The following is a 19,929-nucleotide window of genomic DNA, read 5'->3' on the forward strand; positions in this document are numbered from 1 at the left end:
ATTTCAGGAACTCTGAGTAGCTGCTCTGTTATGGGTAGGCAGAGAGCTAGAGAACACCAAAGTGCTAAGGACTGCCAACATCTGAGTTGCATCCATCATCAATACCCCATCACCCTTCTGTGGTAATTCAGCATTGCTGAGGACAACACACCCAGCCCTCATCGTGCAGCTAAGTCTCACTTTCCACCACACACCAGATGCCATGACACCTTCCTGTAAACCACCACTTGTGCTACAGCCCCAAACCAACCCTGCATCCTTACAAAGGTTCTGCCCCCAGCACTACCCCCTTCCAATACCCTTATTCTTTAGAAAGGATGGTCCCTGTCTACGGCCATACCACCCTGAACGCTCCCAATCTCGTCTGATCTCAGAAGCTAAGCAGGGTCAGGCCTGGTTAGTACTTGGATGGGAGACAGGATGATCCCAACCTGGGCCTTCCCTGTCACATGGTGACCTGCCCACATGTCTGAACTGGGCACTATCCACTTGCCTTTCAATAAATCCTTGTCTGTTCACCTCCACCATGTCTCTTGGTTTTTTTAATGTCACACACAGAAAAGTAAGACACCAGACCCAGTACAGCTGGGTTTCCCACAAGCCCAGCCGAGGATGGTCATCCCCACGACATAATCCAAGAGTCCCTGCTCCCACAATAGTTCTTTAAGTTTTCAAAATCTCCCCTGGATAATAGCCACTAGGACTTATTTAAAAAGCACACACAACCAGCACCACTCATCATCATCTCTCCGCAGTAGGTGGTGTGACCAAATGCCTATCTCTATAAAGCCTTCCCAGCCCTGCTTAAGGAAACGAGCTTCATTCTTGACTATGAAGCATAACCAAAATTTCAACTCCACTCGACTTTGTGGACTTCAGTTCTGATCGCTTTACAACTATGCTGTGCCTTTTCAATGGGAAGGCTTGGACCCAATGATCCATGGAGGTGCCTTACCTTCAACTGTGGAATTTTTGCCCCTTTCATATGGGAGCTTTCATTCCAGTGGAATGTATCAGCACCCCCATGCACACAGTGCACTGCCTTAACTTCTGAGTAAGCACAGCCTTACTGCTTCCACCCTTGCTCCCCTCTCTTGACTACCTCATAGTCTTCATTGGTGTCTCTACTTTTTCCAATGCTTAGCTGCTTACCTTCTCATTCCTGACACCAGCCCAGTGCTCCTGGCTGTGAGTCCCTGCTCTTGATTGGATCCTGGCTTCTCCGAGTCTAGGAAACTCCCACTCTTGCATACTGTTCTCCTAACACCCCCTAGCTGGAGGTGTTCGGTCAGTTACACCCTGTGTGGCGTTCCATAGTCTACCATTCCCTTAATTCATTTATCGGCCTGGTATTCAAGACTCACACCTATTTTTGAATCAAACATGTAGTGAAATGCCTTATATTTATACTAATGCTTGTTTTTTAAACTGTGTTATCCCCTCATCTCTGGCTACTCAAGTTGAATACTGTCTAGTTTATAAAATGAATAATACTCTAAATAAGGCCAACCTGTCTTTCCATCCATTCTTCTGCAACATAGCTGCTTTATAGTATTTTTGTTTTGTTTTGCCAGGAAACACTCTTCGTCTTACATGTTGTGAACTAACTCAAAAAAGTTAGCAAAGGGATCATCTCTAGAATTAACTATCACTTTTATATATAAAATATTATCTCTTTCAGTAAGCTACAAGCAGATCAAAAGTAACCATTTCTTTTTTCATTTCCTTTGCATGGAACTTTGCAATATAGTAAAATAACAAAATATTTCAATATTTTCTTGAAAAGTCTGTTCTTCACACTCTGGGGAAAAAACACACATCACCTGAAAACTCCAGGACAGAGTCCCAGTGTTCCTTCTCTGTCACCATCAGCATCTCGGTCTCTCTCCTTGTCTTCCTACTCTTCATCAAGTTAATTCTATCAATCATCCATAAAGTTATCTAATATAGCTGTTCAACCCATTCCATCACAAAAACACTCATCTGCACTTAACCCAGCAGTTGAGACATTGGTGAAGACACCTGCGCAGGACATTGGAGTGCCTTGATTGAACCTTGGGCTCTGGCTCCTGCTTTCAGCTTCCTGCTTAACACACACCCTGAAAACAGCAGGGACAGATCAAATCATCCAGTTCCTGTTACCCAATGTGAGATCTTGATTGGGGTCTCTGCTTCTATTTTTATTACATGTATATGCTGTATGTCTGATTTGTAACTTGTTTAAACCTCTGCATCATTCTTCTAAGGATAGATGATTATTCGTGTTATTTTTTAGCACCTCCCTCACACATTATGGTAAGTGAAGCAAAACTAGTTGGAATCCTATTCAACAATGAACTTAACACTTAAGAAAAATTACAATTCTATAAATGTAAACTCTTAGAAAGAGCAATCACATATAGATCAAATCAAATTATCCCATTAAGAAGCATATTGTCTCCATATATTAAAATAGGAATTGTTAGTTCATTCAAAACTGATTGACCACTTAAGGTGATTTCTCAACACGGTTTATTTAGGGTAGAATAGCTGGAGACTATTAATTATGTATTAAAAATAAATCATTATTTATAAATAACATTCTACAACTAGAGACACACTCGAAAACAGGGGTTTTGTAGCCAAAGGTAAGTAAAAGAACCGAATTCTTCATAAGGAATGTTAACTTGTAAAAACGACTACCAGAAAATCATAGTTTTGTACATTAGTCATCCATGGAGATAGTTTATTTATACATCTAGAAATCCCTAACCCTTTAATTCAGAATTTCATTTGTTCTTCCTAGTTTCTGCATATTAATACTAACCTATAGTTATATTTTGAGCCTTCTTTAAACATTTTTTCCCCTGCCTCCCAAATGAAAAAAAGGGTGGGGAGAGTAGAGGGAGACAGAACACATTTCCACCTGCTGCTGGCTGGAGCTTGGCCAGGACCAAAGCGGGGAAGCAGGAATACACAGCCAGGTCTCTGAGGTAGGTGGTTGGAATCGAACTACTCATGTCATCATTACCGCTGCCTTCCAGGGTGTGCATCAGCTGGAAGCTGGGGTCTGGAGTTAGAGCTGGGAATTGAACCTGATATAACATGAGGTCTTTTGAGCTGCCAGGCCAAACACTTGCCCAGCATGTTAAACATCTATAATCTGAAAATCCCAAACCAAAATTGCTCTAAAATCTATTCTGAATTTACAGATAAGGGATGATAAACTGGCAAAGTCTAAGTGACTACTCTGAAACATCAGCAAATTCCCAAACTCCACAAGCATTTTGGATGTGAGATACTTACCCCAATATACTTTTACCCACCTTTACAAGACATATGGCAGATGGATTATCTTCATCTTTATTATTTTTAAGATTAATTGCATCTTCACAAATTCCTCTTATACGAAGTAAGCAGGCTTGAAATAATTCATCAGCCCAAAAGAGACGGCGTCTCAGAAATAACCTGAATGTTCACAAATTTCCAAACTTATTTCCCACTCTAATTACTTTAGAGTTTACAACTATCATTTAGCTCATATGCCTATAGTTAAATATATTACATCTACATTTTTGGGGATAACAACTACTAAGCTTTAGGAGTTTCACCTAGCTATGAACATTGTAGTCAAGATCTGGGGGACTAGATGTGTTAAAGAACAAAGTAGGAAGGGGAAATGAGATCTTCTGTTAAGCTATTTCATTCTATTAACTTCGAGTTATCCAAGCAGCTTTACATAAAAGTAACTACATATCTTTTTGGAACAGTATAAGGAGAAGAGCAAGCCTTCTGCCTATCATGATGCTTGTAATGTGGCTGGATTTGGAGGTTCAGAAAGGCCTTAATACTTTTCAAAAATCATCAGCATCTCTTCCCTGTCTTTCCATCAAACAGATAAAAATTTATTGTATAACTTTCCTGACATATTTAACACAGACATGAGGATATTGGGAAGGGTGCACCTAAAACATGGGCATGGGAAACTTGGAAAGTTAGAACTGTAATACCACATTTGATAGTGCATCAATTAATGACTGTATTCAGTTGTACCTTTTATGAGGAATTCAACAACAAATTTTCATTTTATTGTAAAAGAAAATTACATGTATTTTCAAAAATCTTGCCCACATACAAAAATTGCTTGGTATTGGAGAACATATCACAGAAGGCTACTAAAATGTGGGTTCTGGTTTACAGGAAAAATTCAGTAGGCATGCATTTACTGTCATTCCTGATAAACACAACACTCTGAACATTGTATGTAGATCAAACACAAGAAGATATTGAAAGGTGGAAAAGAGAAGCAAAACCAGCTAGGAGTGATGTAGCAAATTCCCTGGGCTTTCTTTAGGTCCCATATATCCCAGACTCAGAGCTGAAAAAAACTGGCAATCCGTTAACACCAAACAATGACCAAAAAAGAAAAAAATCTATAATCTACTTAAAGGACAAGGGGCAGCCTAGCAAGACAGAAACTTTTGGCAACAGCCATTCTACTCCAGCCAGATACCACAGGGTGGAAGTGATTAAGTCAGAGTTCAGCTTTTGCTAAACTGTAATAATGCATCCCTAACGCCTCCATGTGGAGTTTTCAAGAAAGGTCAAGCAAGACATTAGGACCCTCATTTCCACTGGCTGGTAATATACAAAGAAACGAAAAGTCAAGGAAATAAACAGAAGACCAAAAGAACCAACTGTCCATCGCCCCGATCAGCTGGTGGTTGCCATTGCTGGGTTGGTTCTGCTTTCATTCCCGACTTCCACTGGAACCAATGGGTTTTGCAGTCCAGCCTGGTTCTGCCAAGCACATACTTGGGATGGACTGTGCCGGGCCCTGTACTTGCTAGCACATACAAGAATCTGGTTTGAGCACACCTCAGACAAAGTTTCTTTGGAGATCTTCCCAATCAAAATGCTAGACTCAGAACCCTAACCAAGAAGAGAGAGAAGACAGAACAGGTCAACCAACCATCTCAGCTATGATGGACTATGTCAATCAATGGATTCTTCAAGGACCTCATAGTGCTTGGAGTGGCAAGATTGCCAGCGATTCATAACTGTTGAAATATCAAAACCACTTGAGCAAGAACCTCAGAGCATACCCTACATCCAGGACCTGGGGAGGGTGGGAAATTGGATGAGCTTTCTCCCTTAATACCCGCCTTTAAACATGAAGGAAACAATATGGAAAAAATACTAGTCTTACCCACTTTCCTGTAGCCCTTCAACCTTTTTACCCTAAAAAAAAAAAATTTAAAAAAAAGGAACCAACAGGAAATTTTAGAAATGGAAAACCCAAGGATGGAAATAGCAAAATCAATGAATGGCTTCCATAAATTTAGGTTTGCCCCAAGGCCCACATATTAGAGAATTCCCCAAATCTTATGTTAATTATTAAGGGATTAATGATGTAGATTAAGGGTCAGTATGGTTTTCAGGAGATGAGCTAAGTGCACTGGGAGGTTTTTATTCAAATCTCTAATAAGAACTACTTTTGTGGGCATAATGCATTGATGACCTCGGGTCATGAGATAGTTACAAAAACTGAGTTGGACTTAGCTGCTGTCCTTCTCTGCTCATATGATGTGATCTTTCTTCTGCCTGGGCTCCATCAGCCCAGGATCCACTAATTTTGGATGGTGATCTTCCAAAAACTGAGTCAAACTGCTTCCTTCCTAAGTAGTTTATTTCAAGTATTTGTTATAATAACAAAATTGACTAATACAAGATTCAACAGTAGAGTAGACAGTGGAAAGGATCAGTGACCTAAGAGGCAGAACAACATAAATGAGCTAATCTGAATAATAAAAATTGGACTACAAGTGAACAGACTCTCATTGATCTATGCTAATACAAGATCAGTTGTTTGTGTTTGGGGCACTGTGGACAGAGGGGAAAGGAGGTAAGATTGAAAAAATACTTAGAGAAATAACAGATGAAATGTCCCAGTTTGGCAGCACACACATGCATTCACACCCCCACACCCTCCTTGAGATTAATGAAGCTAAAATAAAACACAGGATGAAGACAAAGAATCCTATACTATGACACATCAAGCCACAATCCTGAGAATGAAAGCAAGAGCACAGCACTTACAGGAGAAAACAATTCCCGTGTCCATGGAGGTCAGAATAAAGTGACACATTTTTCAAGTGCTGAAAGATCCCAAGTCCCTCATCAAGAAAATACTATCCATCGATGAAAGAGAAATCAACGCACGGCCAGGTAAAGGAAGAGGATTTGTGTCAAGAGCTTTATCCTAGAAGAATGGTTAGAGAAAGTTTTTAAAACAAACAAGAACCTTGAAACACCATGAAGAGACAACAAAAGAATTTGAAAAATATAGAATGTTCTTCTCAAGGTTCCTAAATGATGACAACACCATACTATAAGTTACAGATTTATAATGCTACACCCAAAGCAACTGCCAGAGAAGCTACACAACGAGTTACATTAAAAAATACATGAATCAAAAAGAATTCTCAAAAATGCTCAAATAACACATAACAGAGAAAAACCAAATACAAAAAAAGGCATAACAGACTCTAACATTCAAATAATTAGGTTAAATTTCAATGGTATAAATATGCCAATTTTCATGTGCTTAAACATATGGGATTACTATTTTCTAAAAGGAACTCTTTCCAAGAATATATAGGTGAATCCAAAGCCAAAGAATGAGCTTATCATTTAAACGCTAGCCCAAAGGAAATGGTGGGCATAGTAACACCCCAGAATTTAAACTTCAGAACAACGAAAACTAATAGGGGAGCATTACATATGATAAAAATAGTCCACCAAGAAAATAGACTACTACTAACTATATATGCAATGAACAACAACATTGCAAAAATGTGGGAATTGAACTACAAATCTAAAATCATAGTTGGAGACTTCATCCTTATTCCATCAACTGATAGAACAATTTGACATAAAACCAAAACTACCTAGAAAATTTGTGGCAGGAAAATAAGTATTAGAAAGGAAACATTTAAAAGATCATTTATTTGACATTGTCTGTACCAACAATGTCGGGGTACACTTAAATAACGGACTGACAGAAATGATTCCATATGAAGGAGTACACCATTGTAGAATGGGGAAAATCTGTTGGGGATGGGAGTTTTGGGGGAATCCTAGCCTATATGAAATTGTACCACATAATTCAAAATTCAAAATTAAAATATATTAAAAAAAGAAATGCAGAGTTAGAGAAAGTGAAAAAGATAGAGAAAACATACATCCACCTATCTATTGCTTACTCTCCAAAGGGCCACAATAGCTAGAGGTGAGTAAGGCTAAAATCAGGAGTCAAAAACTTCATCTAGGTCTCCCACAGGGGAGGCAAGGCCCCAAGTACTTAGGCCGTCACCTGGTGCCTTCCCAGAAGCATTCGCAGGAATCTGGATGGGAACTGGAACAAAGTGGTCTTGAACTGACACTCTAATTAGGGATGCCAACATTGCAAGTGGAAGCTTAATCTACTGAACCATGATGCCAGCTCCAAATAAAGCACTTTAAAAGGGTCAGAGAAGACGAAGTAAATGAAAATATCAAAATCTATGCAAAATCAATGCTGAAGGAAATTTATAACTCCAAATGCTTATATTTGGCAATTGAGAGGTCTCAACTCCCTAATTTAAGCTCTTACTTCACCAACTAGAAGGAAAAAGAACAAAATAAACCCAAAGCAAGTACAAGTAACACTAAGCATAAATGAAATGCAAAAAAAGAAAGAAAGAAAAGAGGGCCGGGGGAATCAGTGAAACAAAGATCTAATTCTTTAAAAAGATCAACAGAACACAACTGACCACAGAAAAAACATAAAACTGCCATTAGCAGGAAAGAAACAGAGGAAATTTCACTACAGACACTGCAAACATCAAAGGAATAGAAGGGAATAAATGAATAGTTCTACGCATATATTCCACTGCTTGGATGAAATGAGCCAATTAAGAAATATGACCTACACTACACCAAGTTGCCCTTTATGAAACAGATCATCTCAATTTCCCTATAACCAACAGGGTTCAAACAGCATTCATTTTGGCCTCAAAGCTCACCCCAAACCCCCGCCCCACAGACCAAGCAGCAGCCCTCATCTATGCATGCTTACTAAGCACAACATCTATTCTTTTCCATACTGAACAATGAGTTCACCTAACCTTGAAATGCTTCCTTCAACCCTGTCCAACCGTAGAACATAACGAGTGGTACCACCTGGCCAACAAGCATGTCCTACAGCATGTCCTGGTCAGAGGCAATCACAGTACCTAGCCATCAGCTGTGCCTGACCACAAAGCCCCACTAGATGCCCAACCTTAACTCAAATCAAAGGTAGCAGCTTGCTATCTAGAAAACTCAAAAACAAAGTCAGTCTGACAAGAATCACTGCCAGCTAGCCTACCCAGGCTGAATTAAACACCTGGAAAAGCCAGAAACTCTGTTGTCTTCTCAAAGGCACAGATGCCAGTGCAAGGACACCAAGACTACAAAGACACACAAAAAATCACATTTCTAAAAAAACTCACAAACCAACAATGGCCACTAAAGAAATGGAGATCTGTGAAATAACTGACAAAGAATCCAGAATAATCTTCAAAGAAGTTCAGCAAACTCTAAGAATATAGAGCTGAAAAACAGAACAAATTTGGAAAACAACAGAAGCTTGACAAAGACAATTTAGAAAACCTTATGGTAAATCCTAGAGAAAAATAAAATCACCAAAATGAATAAATCAATAGGAAGTCTCAATAGCAGGCTTTATCAAGCTGAAGAAAAAGCATTAGTGAAGTCAAAATATTACCCAGAGGAACAAAATAATCTGAGTTATATTAAATGAAATGAATCAAACCCAAGGATTGTATCTTCTATGATTCTTCTTATATAATATCTTTCTAAAACCATTTTGTCATGTCCTCATTAACAAGCGATACAAATATGCAGTGTGTATCATTTGATCTGTCTGAAGATAAGTACATGTACCTGAACATCCATAATCTATGTAACTCCAACAATATCCTCTTATTGTTAATGATATCATTCCTGGTCAGACAAAGTTATAGAAAGGGGGACATACCAGTGGTTGCCACAGGTTAAGGAGACAGTAGAAACAGGAACAAGGTAACAAGTGCAAATAGCCTAAAAGTCAACAGTAGGGATCCTGTGGTGGTAGAGATGAGTCTGTATTTGATTACACCAAGGCAAATGTCCTGAATATTGCCATGATCATCTAAAGCTTTTGCAAGATATTATCCTCTTGGAGGAAAACAGGAAAAGACAAGTGGGGGACTTATGGTATATTTTCTTACAACTGCATCTTAATCACCACAATCTCAAAAAATGTAATAAAACCAGCAACCCTATTAAAGAAAACCCTGACTCCCGGAGATCCTACAAAACAGAATTAACTGTCTCATACGGCTTCATCCCTCTTCTTCCCATAGGCAAAAAGATGAGATTAGGTGACTAAGAATGCTCACCAAGGTCCTTTATAGTATGGTGATCACAAAATGGTACATTAGGGAAAAAAAGCACTTAAAGTCGGTTAGATTGAATCATAAAGGCAGTGCATTGTGACTTTCTAATTGTACTGTACCTGCTCTCACACTACACTTTCAAACTTTGGCTTTTGAAACTTATATAAACACATGGCATATCAAGACTTACTTGCTCCTTTCTGGCTTCATTCTTTTAACATTCAATCTCCAAGTTACAAAGGTTTTATTAATTCTGAAAGGAAAGACACTTCTTACATTCGGTGCTCATAAGTCATGTATTCATATAGAATATATTTAGGAAAAGCTTAGTATTAGGGAATTCTGTAAAGCACGTATCATCTTGAGTGATGAAATACTGAAGTGTACAAATTCTCTCTCAAGTCATCAACAGAATATAGAGCAAAAGGCAAGTGTAAAGTCATTTTAATTTGCATGGATAAAAGAGTTTGTTATTTCCTTTTTTTCTTTATTTATTTAAAAGGCAGAGTTACAGAGAGAAGGAGAAACAGAGGACTTCCATCTATTGGTTCACTCCCTAAATGACCGCAATGGCAGCAGCTGAACCAATCTGAAGCCAGGAACTTCTTCCAGATCTCCCACGTGGGTGTAGGGCTCCAAGGACTTGAGCCATCCTCCTGTGCTTTCCCAGAGCTGCATCAGAAGTAGAACCGCAAAGGACTTGAACTTGTACCCACGTGGGAGGCCAGTGCCACAGGCATAAGCTTAGTCTACTGCACCACAGTGCCAACCCCTATTTCCAAAATTCTAATAAATATTAAAAAGTATAAATACATATTATACATTAAAATTTTACTGGTTTACTATGTTAAAAAGAGGCTCTTCGGGGAAATTCAACATTTAATTTCTCACGAGATGATGAAGAGGTACATCGATTTAATTTTTTAAGATAATAGATATCATCTTGACATTATTCAATATTAATGAAAGGAGACATTTATGATTTAAAAACTCAACCTGTATGAATAATTGAAAAGTCTCCTTCTGTGATTACTTGTCAGTCATAATTTTCATCAATGGAACATATACGCTCACCACTTAAACAATGTCCCTCACCTCAATAGGAGAATATGAGAGACTTATTCAGTACACCCTCACAATCAGTTCCTGAAGAGCCTCTGCATCTTACGGAGAAGAGCCACTTTTAAATAACTGCTGAGGTGTGAGTTTCCTTTTATAGCTGGTTAAGAGCCAGAATGGAGGGGGAAATGGCAGGCATGGGAGGATGGCAGCCAGAAAATTGGCCGATTTTGAAACGCAGAAAATTGAAGGAGTTCCGGAGGTGTCTGGCAGCTCTGAGAGAATCATATATTATTCAAAGAAACTGAGTGAGGCCTTGTAAGTTAGAAATGTCTCAAGTCAGTCTTGTGACTGGGGGCAGGCATCATGATACAGTAGGCTAAGTCGTTGCTTGTGACACACGAATCTCAATGAGGGCCCAAGTTGCCCACCACGGAGACAAGGATGGAGTTCCACATTGCTGGTTTTGGCATGAACCAGTCCCAGCTGTTCCCAAATTTGGGGAATGCAAGAGGATGGAAGCTCTCCCTCTCATTCTACCTTTTAAACAGACAAAAAACTCATTAAAATATTATTTGTTTTCTGAGTCCTCAGGAAATAACAGACGACTGCAAGAAAAGATAGACGTTTGAGAGAAACCAATAAAATTAATTATAAACTAGGTACAAACTAAAAAACATCAGTGTGTTAATTTATGGATGATCTGAGGCTGAGGAATCCTGATGTAGCTCAAGTAGCTGGATTCCCACATGGAACACCCAGAACTCCTGGCCTTGGTCTGAACAAGCTAATGTGGGCATTCAGGGAGTGAGCCGATGCATGGCCGATTTTAACTCTGACTCTGCCTTTCATATAAAATGAATATAGTAAGCTAATATTAATTTCATGAACAAAATAAATCCTAGGAAAAAGTAAAATCAAGACAGTATAAGTTTACTTGACTATAAAATACCGTTTTTGTCATATTCATAATGTTTTAAATGGAGAGTTTTAATACCTAAATAAGTAAGATTTGAAAAAAGATTTTGTGGAATACTCTACTTCTATAATTTTCCATAAATATGTCATTATTATGGTTTAAGAAATTCAAATGACAGAGTTGGTTTTGTTTGTACTCCTCTCACCGGAATTTGGAAAATATCTTGAAATGCTGTAATAAGTAGCAGTATTTTCTTTCCGATAGCCATCGCAAAGTAGGCGTGAGTTCTCCTACATCCATGCCCTCAACTTTATTGACAACCTGCAATTATAAAGCAAAAAAACGTTAATTTCTTTAAAGGTACCATCTTTAAGAAATTAAGAAATCCTGTATTTGACTTATACCTCCTTGCCTTTATAATTAATTTTTCCCACATCTGAATCCTTAGGTACTTTATTTACACCTAAATTTGACACCTGCCATCACTCTGCTTCTGACCTTGCCTTTTCTCATGCTATTTCTTGTGCTCCATCAGAGAGAAGAAGCTTTCTCCCCAGTCTAAGATACCTTCCACAACGGCCTTTCAAATTATGAGCCTCATAATTTTCAGTTTCTATAAAAGCACTGTTTATGAACTTTATTGTACCACCAGAGATAGAGCAGCCCAACATAGCTTATAATCCTACAATCCAGATACCCCCTCATGCCATTCAGAAAAGTCACATCCTCTCTGTCAAGGAATTCTTTCTCAGGAGTTTCTCTCTCCTATCCAAATGCTCACATCTGATTAAATTTCTTCCAGAAAGAGTATGCCTATGCCATCAGCAATATGTATCATGTATGTCTCCATGTATACCGACACCATTCTCTTCATTTACACTTGATACGGCATGTTACAGATATTTCCATATCTACACACACTCAGCCTCATATAAATGTGGTCCTGCCCACATATACTTCACAGTTTCAGTTGGGAGATTGGGAAGACAGAGAGCAAACAGGCAGATATGAAGCAAATGATCAAAACAAGGGAGGCTGTAACTACGACTTGCACTAAGTAGCAAAGCACTGTGCAAGAGCATAAATAGAGCATTTCTGTATCTGACAAAGGAGCTCTGATAAACATGCCAGTGGGAGGAGCGTGACCTTTCCGTTATTGATATACTTAATATTATGCCAGAAAAGACCTGTTTTCTAGTTCTTTAAAAGATTGTAAACAAATAAAGGATTTGAGAGGCAAAAAAAAAAAAAAATCCCAGAATTGAACCTTGAAAGTGAAAACTCTACCAAGAAAAAACATCACTAGTAATAACTTTGTTCCCAAGAGGATTGTTAAATTTAAATTGCTCTCAAAGGACTGGGTTTCTCAAACACAGAGATAAATTTGTGCTATCAAGTTCTAAGTTCAGCAATATTTTGTTGTTCTGAATGCTGAGAACAGCCATTCAATATTACCTTTGAGACAAACGATGCAGTAACAATCCAAAATTCTTCACTTTGTTTAGCCTTGGAGGTGGACACTACCTGAAGGTCATATGGGTTGTAAAGCGCATTAAAAGGATGAACCCGAGGAAGGCAATATACAAGCTCTCCATCATCATTCAAAGGTTGCTGATGTAAAAAAAAAAAAATCAATTTGACTACAATAACTAATGAAATGACTAAAACAAAAATCATCCAATAAATCAAAACAAGGTTACTACAGATTAAAACTATCATTGTGGAAAGCTAGCATCAAATTGTATCTAATCAAAATTAAACTAGAGTAATCTCAGGAAAAGTAAGCATGCTTACTTTCATTATTAAACATAATTTGGTGATAGAACTTCAGGCAACTTTTATCTATATGCTTATTAATGTATATTATTACTTAATAACCCCAAGAACTTGGTGACAGCCTTTAACATACATGAAACTTTCCACTAAGTTTGTCTGCCAACATCAATGCCTTTTGGCTTATTAAATTTAGCACTTGCTTTTATATTAATGAAGCCTTAAGTATTTACTAGTTACTTAACAAATTTTAATACCAAGTAATGTGTGCACATACATTATCCTTAAAACCATTAGGAGATCAATGTCAACTTTAATATTTTTTTTTTTTTAAGGAAAAGTAAAAAAGAACCCTAGTGCTCTACCATAGTGGCAGGAGGAAAATGAGAACCCTAGTGCTCTGCCATAGTGGCAGGAGGACAAGAAGCAAAACCCGTATTAATGGTGGGGAATGCACCTTTTAAAGGTTTCCCTCAAAGATGTTTCTCCATGAACAAGAAAATCTAGTTTCCATGTACCTGGCCTTGGGACAAAAGGCCACAAGGTCCCAGACATAGGACATTCCAGGCCTGGGCAGATGTGTATTACTTCTTCTGCTCTCCTTTCAACGATAAAGGATCGGCCTGGCTCACAGTCGAGGTTGGGTTCCGATAGTTTCTGGTGGGGAATGATATGCTAATAGCACACCTGTCCCTTGGGAGAGACATACTTCTGGTGAGTTTCAAGACATGGTCGGCGAAACCTTCTCACATCAGTATGCCATACTGGTCGGTGATTGCCCATAACTCCTGCCCCATCTCTGTGACCACGGTGGATCCAGCTCAATCCTACCCACTCTACTGTCTCATGCAACTCGAAGAAGTAACCCTAACTGCTGTTAGGGGACTGGGACGACGACTGGGAGACTGCATAAGTTCCTTTTGGGCCAGACTGATTTACCAACCCACATGGAAATCCCGAGATGGGCTGTTAGCATAGAGCATCACTGATTGCTACATACCAGTTCATACAAAAGCTATGACTGGGGGCATGTCTGGCAGGGCTAGGTACCAGTATCTGACTGAGTGGTGGAACAGGGGATGGGTCACACTTGGCAGGGTCAGGATACTAACCAACATGTGAGAGGACCAGATCTAGGGATAGATTCACAGGGGAAGTATGGGCCCAATCCTGTGGAAATACAAGTCCCACTGGTTAGCTCAAGAGTTGGGGTGGTGATGGGCTGAGCTAGGTATAACCATAGAACCTGCCATCACTTACAGGTAAGGGAACTGACAACAGTCTGGGCAGCTCAAGGCAGCAGCACCTGAATGTGCATCCAAAAACAGGATGTGGGGTGGGCTGAGCTGCAACTCGAAGGGGGCCAAACAAACCTTAACTCACAAGGAAGAACAGAATCAGGATGTTGCACAGGTCATGCCGAGCTAGGCTCTTACCCTGACTGGTCTGCACGAGCCAGGGATACAGGACACAGCAATGAAGGCAAAGGCTGAGACAGGTGAGGGGCTAAGCCATCTGGGTCAGCGCAACCACTGGCATGCACACAATCTATGGTTGGGAACAGGTCTAACTGGGGAGCTAAGAAGACACCCTAACTGGGTTGGGGTTCCCACTGGTGAGTCCGGGGACTGGAGTGGGGGCTGTGTTCTGGTCTGGATATGGCTGCAGTCTCCCTTGGCATAAGTGTGGACTGGGAATGGATGCACCAGGCCGGACTGGACTCCAATACCATCTAGTGATCCGGAGAACCAGGGTATATGTAAGATGGACTAGGCAAGGTTTCTGCCCCTACTGAGCCATGTGTGAGCTGTGTCTGGGTATGGATAATCCTTGGCTTGGCTGAAACATCCAAATGTAAGAACTGGAATAGGTTGAAGGCCAGTCAGGAAAGGCCACTGTTCCTGCTAGGCCAGGAGATGGACTAAGTAGGGCTGGCTCATGGACCCACCAGTATGCATGAGATCTGGCAATGGGAGAGGTTCTGATGAAGGAGCCTGGGCAACTCCTCTGGCAGGACACAGTAGATGCAGGTCAGTGCAAGAACCACGATAAGGAGCAGCCCAGACCAGGCCAGGGAAAGGTACCTACTGGCATACATTTAGCATAGGTCAGAGGCAAACCAGGCTGAACAAGTTCACATCACCCGTTGGCAAATCTGAGCTCCAGAACAGAGTGTGGGTCAGACCAGGTTCAGTCGCAACACATACCAGTGTACATTATGGCTGGGATTGGCTGCCTGCTGGGCTGGGCTAGGCTATAACCCTCACCAGCATCAGCTGGAATTGGGGGTGGGCCAGGCTTGGTCAGGCTACAACACCCATTAGCAAATGGCAAGGTGAGGTAGGCCATACCAGACTGGGCCACAGCACCCAACTAGCACATGTGAGAACCAGGGAAGGAGGGGGCAAAGCTGGCAGGGGGAATGTGGAGGGCTCCCCTGGTGGGCAGCCACTCCAACTGGAGAGCGTGAACTGGGATGGGGGCAGACCAGACCAGGCAGGGCTGCAACACCTGTGGGCCTCATGTAAGCTAGATCAGGGAAAAGCTAGACTAGGCTGATTGCGCCTTCTGGTGCAAGCATAAATTAGAGTGGGTGAGGGATCGTTGGGCTTTAGACTGGGGGCTAAGTCTATCAAGCTAAACTCCAGAACAACCTGGAGAGTGCATAATCCAGGAGAGGGAGTGGCCTAGGAGGGAAACAGTGGGTGCCTCCCTCTTGGGTTACCACTCCCACTGGAGAGCATGAAAACCAGGATTGGGGCAGGGGTGGCTAGACAGAACAGCACCCGTCAATATGTATGTGGGCTGGATAATAGGGCAGGTTAGGTTGCAATGGGCTTCAATGCCCACTGACATGTACGAGAGCTAAATGGCATGTGGGACAGACTGAACAAGTCTGTGGTACATAGTGGCAAGCATGGGAATCAGGGTTGGGTTAGGCCTGGAGGGGGTTATAGGGAGTCACCCCAACTAGGCTGAAGCTCCCACTGGTTTTTGCATGAGGGCAGAGTATGAAGTGGGTAGGATCGGGCTGGACAGCAACAACCATTGGTTCGCGTAGAAGACATGGCTGGAAACAAAACTGCAAACAAAATTGCTGGACCGACCCAGCAACTGCAACAACCAGCATGTGCATAAGCTGATTGAGGCGACGGACTGTGCCAGACCCTGTACTGGCAAGCACACACAACAATCAGGTCTGGGATCACCTCAGACGAAGTTTCTCTGGGGAGCCCTCCAACTGAACTGCTGATCTCAGAACCCCAATCATGAAGAGACTATCAGCCAGTGGATTCTGAAGAGATTTCATCATGCTTGTAGTGGTGAGATTGGCAGCAATACAGAACTGTTCAACTATGAAAACTGCATGAACAGGACCTTCAGAGCATGCCCCAAGTCAGAGACCTGGGAGGGGTGGGAGCCTGGGTGGGGCTTTTCCTTTTATCTCTTTCCTTACCAAGGACACAGAAAAAAATTAATAACATAAATGTGGAAACAATGGTCTTACCCAGTTTCCTGTAGCCCTTGACTCTTCGTGCCCTAATCAACTATTTAAGGAATAATTGCCAAAATAAAAGAATTCTAAAAGAAAAAAAAAATCCAACTCTGAGTAAAAGCATGTCCTGAACTATGCAATAAATGATATTAACTGTCTGTCATTTATTTGGTATTATTGAAAAATCTTTCCCATTTCTAAAAATGCTTAAGTGAAATTTATTTTACTTTAAAAGGATTAACTTTTATTAATGAAAGCCATCTAAAATTATAAGGAAGTCTAATTTGGTCTTCTTTGGGTTACTGAGATATATTGTTAAAACTACTTAATATTCAGTAATGTTCCCACAAACTTCTAAATAGTTTCTCACTGAAGTGATTTTGAACCCCGTTTCATAATATTTTTATTTTTGGAAGGTTATTTATTTCTGTCTCAGTTGCTTCCACCTCCCTCCCTCCCTCCCTTCTCTGTCTCTCTCTCCCTTCTCCCTCACTCCCTTCCTGTCTCTCAAATGAAATGGAGGGAAGAAAATCTGATTTTAAAATGACAAATAAAGGCAGAGTGATGGCTCACATAGTATATGTGCTTTGTTATAGCTATATGGTCATTTGAAACATGCGTTCTCTAAATTATGTTTCAAAATGTGAGGTTACTAGAAACTTAGGTTACATACAATGCTTTTACACCAATTACACATATAATTTAAAATTCAGCTAGAGAACCATAATATGTTCCAGGTAACAAATTCTTCTTCAAATGAAAACAAACGTTTGTTCATATTCTTACATACAAATAAAACACTTTCTTTGGAAGTCCATGGCACCTTGTGTAGCTAGGACTTCTTTTAATTACTAAATACACTGTCAAGTCCCATGGCACAAGTTTCACCTCATTTAGTCTTCGCCACTCTGGGCATAACTATTGTCTTCATTTCAAGGTCAAAGAAAACAAAGCTCACAGCGGGCAGGAACATGCCCAAGGTAGTATAGTGTGTGTAGATAATTAAAATTAGGTGTGTCTGTTCCCTTTATGCATATACTTTTTTATATTGTGCCACCTCCAAACAATGATCAAAAGATCATCTATTCTCCTAGGAACAATCTAGAGCAGCAAGGCACCAACCATGGCCAGGTGCCAGATTTTGTAAATAAATCTTGACTGGAACATAGTCCCTTCTGTTATGTCCTATGCATGCCTTTCCATTACAATGACAGGAATTACATGGCTGCAAAGTCTCCACTAGCCACAAGCTGCTCCTTTTTCAGGAAACAGTTGGTTGATCCCTTGTTTGCAGCAACGGTTCTTGATTGCTCATCAGATCACCAGCAGAGCTCAATAAAATGTGGATGGTTAGGTCCTTCCAGTTTACACCTTCAGCCCACTGAATCAGAAATGAGAATATGTATTCCTAATGCAGCCCGAGCTGAAGCTGATGTTGTGACCTGTCTGGGGATTGCACCATGAGAATCGCTCAGCTGAAGGTCGGAACACAGGACGTTGCTCAGCCAGTCTGCTGTGATACACCCGGAGGAGGGAGAGCCTAGGTCTTGCCAGGACTTCCTCCCTTGGGTAACACAATCTTGGACAAGATCACCTTTTTCTGAACAAAGAGGCTAATGAGTAAGGACAGAACGGAAAAGATAAAGAGATTATGGTGTGAAAATCAGGTGCCAACAACTTGCAGTGAGGACAGACTGTCAGAAAAATTACACTAGGATATCTTTTTAAATCACAACATACACGCACACACACACACACACACACAATTGATAATAGAGAACAAAGTTTAGATTCACATTTCAGGCAGATGGCACCCCGAGGACCTGATGAGAATAAGTGATAAGAGGAGAGACAAATATTTTGAAGTATTATAGCCTTATCCTATCCATTTTTCATTCCTTAAATAAGTAAAATAAAGCGATGTTTAGTACTTTAATCAGCATTTTCCACTCAACAATTTGATGCTAGTGTAACAATAGAAGGAAATGAAACAAATGAACTAAAAATAAAAATTAAAACAATTTGGAACAATTTGTTTTTATAATTCAAAATGGAATAAAATGGTGGAACAATACCTTTTGTATACTCTTTGGAATATATTTTTCACAAGGTCTATGTTTCAAAGTGTGTTGTGGTAATGTCATTGGCTAATCAAGCTTTTCTCTTAGCCTAAAAATATTTCTTATCACATCATCATCTTTTGGTTCTGGTATAAAATATTAAAATAAAACTCTGCCATAAGTGCAAAGAACAGCATCCCTTAAGGATAACTTATTTCAAATTTTGCTGTATAAAGAAAAATATTTACATGGCAACCTAAAAGTTTACACAGAGCACAAGTACAGAGAAAATTAGCTATTAACAGGAGCAAAGAAGGAATGGTGTTTATCCACCTGGGTAAACACCACACGGGGTGGATGCTTAGCCCTGGGGTTGAGGGTCCGGTTAACAAGCACATGTGCCACACTGGCATGCATAGACTCAGTATACACACCAGTGGCCTGACTCCTGCTTCTTGCCAATGCACACCCTGGCAGGCAGTGGGGATTACTCAAGTTGTCTTATGAAACATTGCCCAAGTATAAATTATTCAGGGGGACTTAGCAGATTGCAAGATTCTGTAGCCTTCTGGAAAATGAAGGCACGTGGAGGAAGATAAGGAGTAATTTCCAAAGAACAAAATTTAAGGAATACCCATGTTCTAAAAACCTAGAAAGTTTCTAAAAAAAAACCCTGAATTTCTAACAGAATCATGAATGCTAACTAAAAAGAAAAATATAAGCGGCTTTAAAAAGTTCATGGCATTGTTACCTTATCTTTTAATTCTATTTTTTCAGAAACCCTTTTTACTCACTGGTATGCTATACTCAGACTTGGAGAAAGTCTGGCCTACATTCCACTTTTACACTGAGATAAGAACAAACAGCACAGACAAGCAAGAAATTTCAAAGTTCAAGTGGAACTTTCTAGAGGAAAATCATTGGAAAATAAAAATAAAGCACAGCAAAAGTTTAGTTTGTCTATCCAGTTGCAATTCCATATCCTTTATTACCATAATGCCACCTCATTACAAAAATCACAACTTTCAGAAATTGAAAACAATTCTTTAAGCAATCAAACAGAAAATTCAGTAAATTGTTCTGAAATCAGTTTCTGTGTCAGCACACAAACCACAGAGCAATGTGAAACAGCCTCATGTTTCCTCTCAATAGGAGGGTTGA

General features: G+C 40.1%; 1 protein-coding gene across 1 annotated transcript in view; it reads right to left on the minus strand.

The window, feature by feature from the left end:
* The window catches only part of LOC121158908 (dynein heavy chain 14, axonemal-like), a 38,652-nt gene that overhangs the window by 18,623 nt on the left and 100 nt on the right, over window positions 1–19,929 (minus strand). The window contains exons 2-5 of the mRNA XM_040983928.1: window positions 12,895–13,050; window positions 11,645–11,760; window positions 9,652–9,714; window positions 3,306–3,447 (exon numbers count right to left, since the gene is read on the minus strand). Coding sequence (XP_040839862.1) covers window positions 3,306–3,447; window positions 9,652–9,714; window positions 11,645–11,760; window positions 12,895–13,050 — 477 coding nt within the window. The remainder of the gene's footprint in view (window positions 1–3,305; window positions 3,448–9,651; window positions 9,715–11,644; window positions 11,761–12,894; window positions 13,051–19,929) is intronic.

The sequence above is a fragment of the Ochotona curzoniae genome, unplaced genomic scaffold (assembly GCF_017591425.1).
Source record: "Ochotona curzoniae isolate NIBS_2020 unplaced genomic scaffold, NIBS_Ocur_1.0 contig_391, whole genome shotgun sequence".
Lineage (NCBI taxonomy): Eukaryota > Metazoa > Chordata > Mammalia > Lagomorpha > Ochotonidae > Ochotona > Ochotona curzoniae.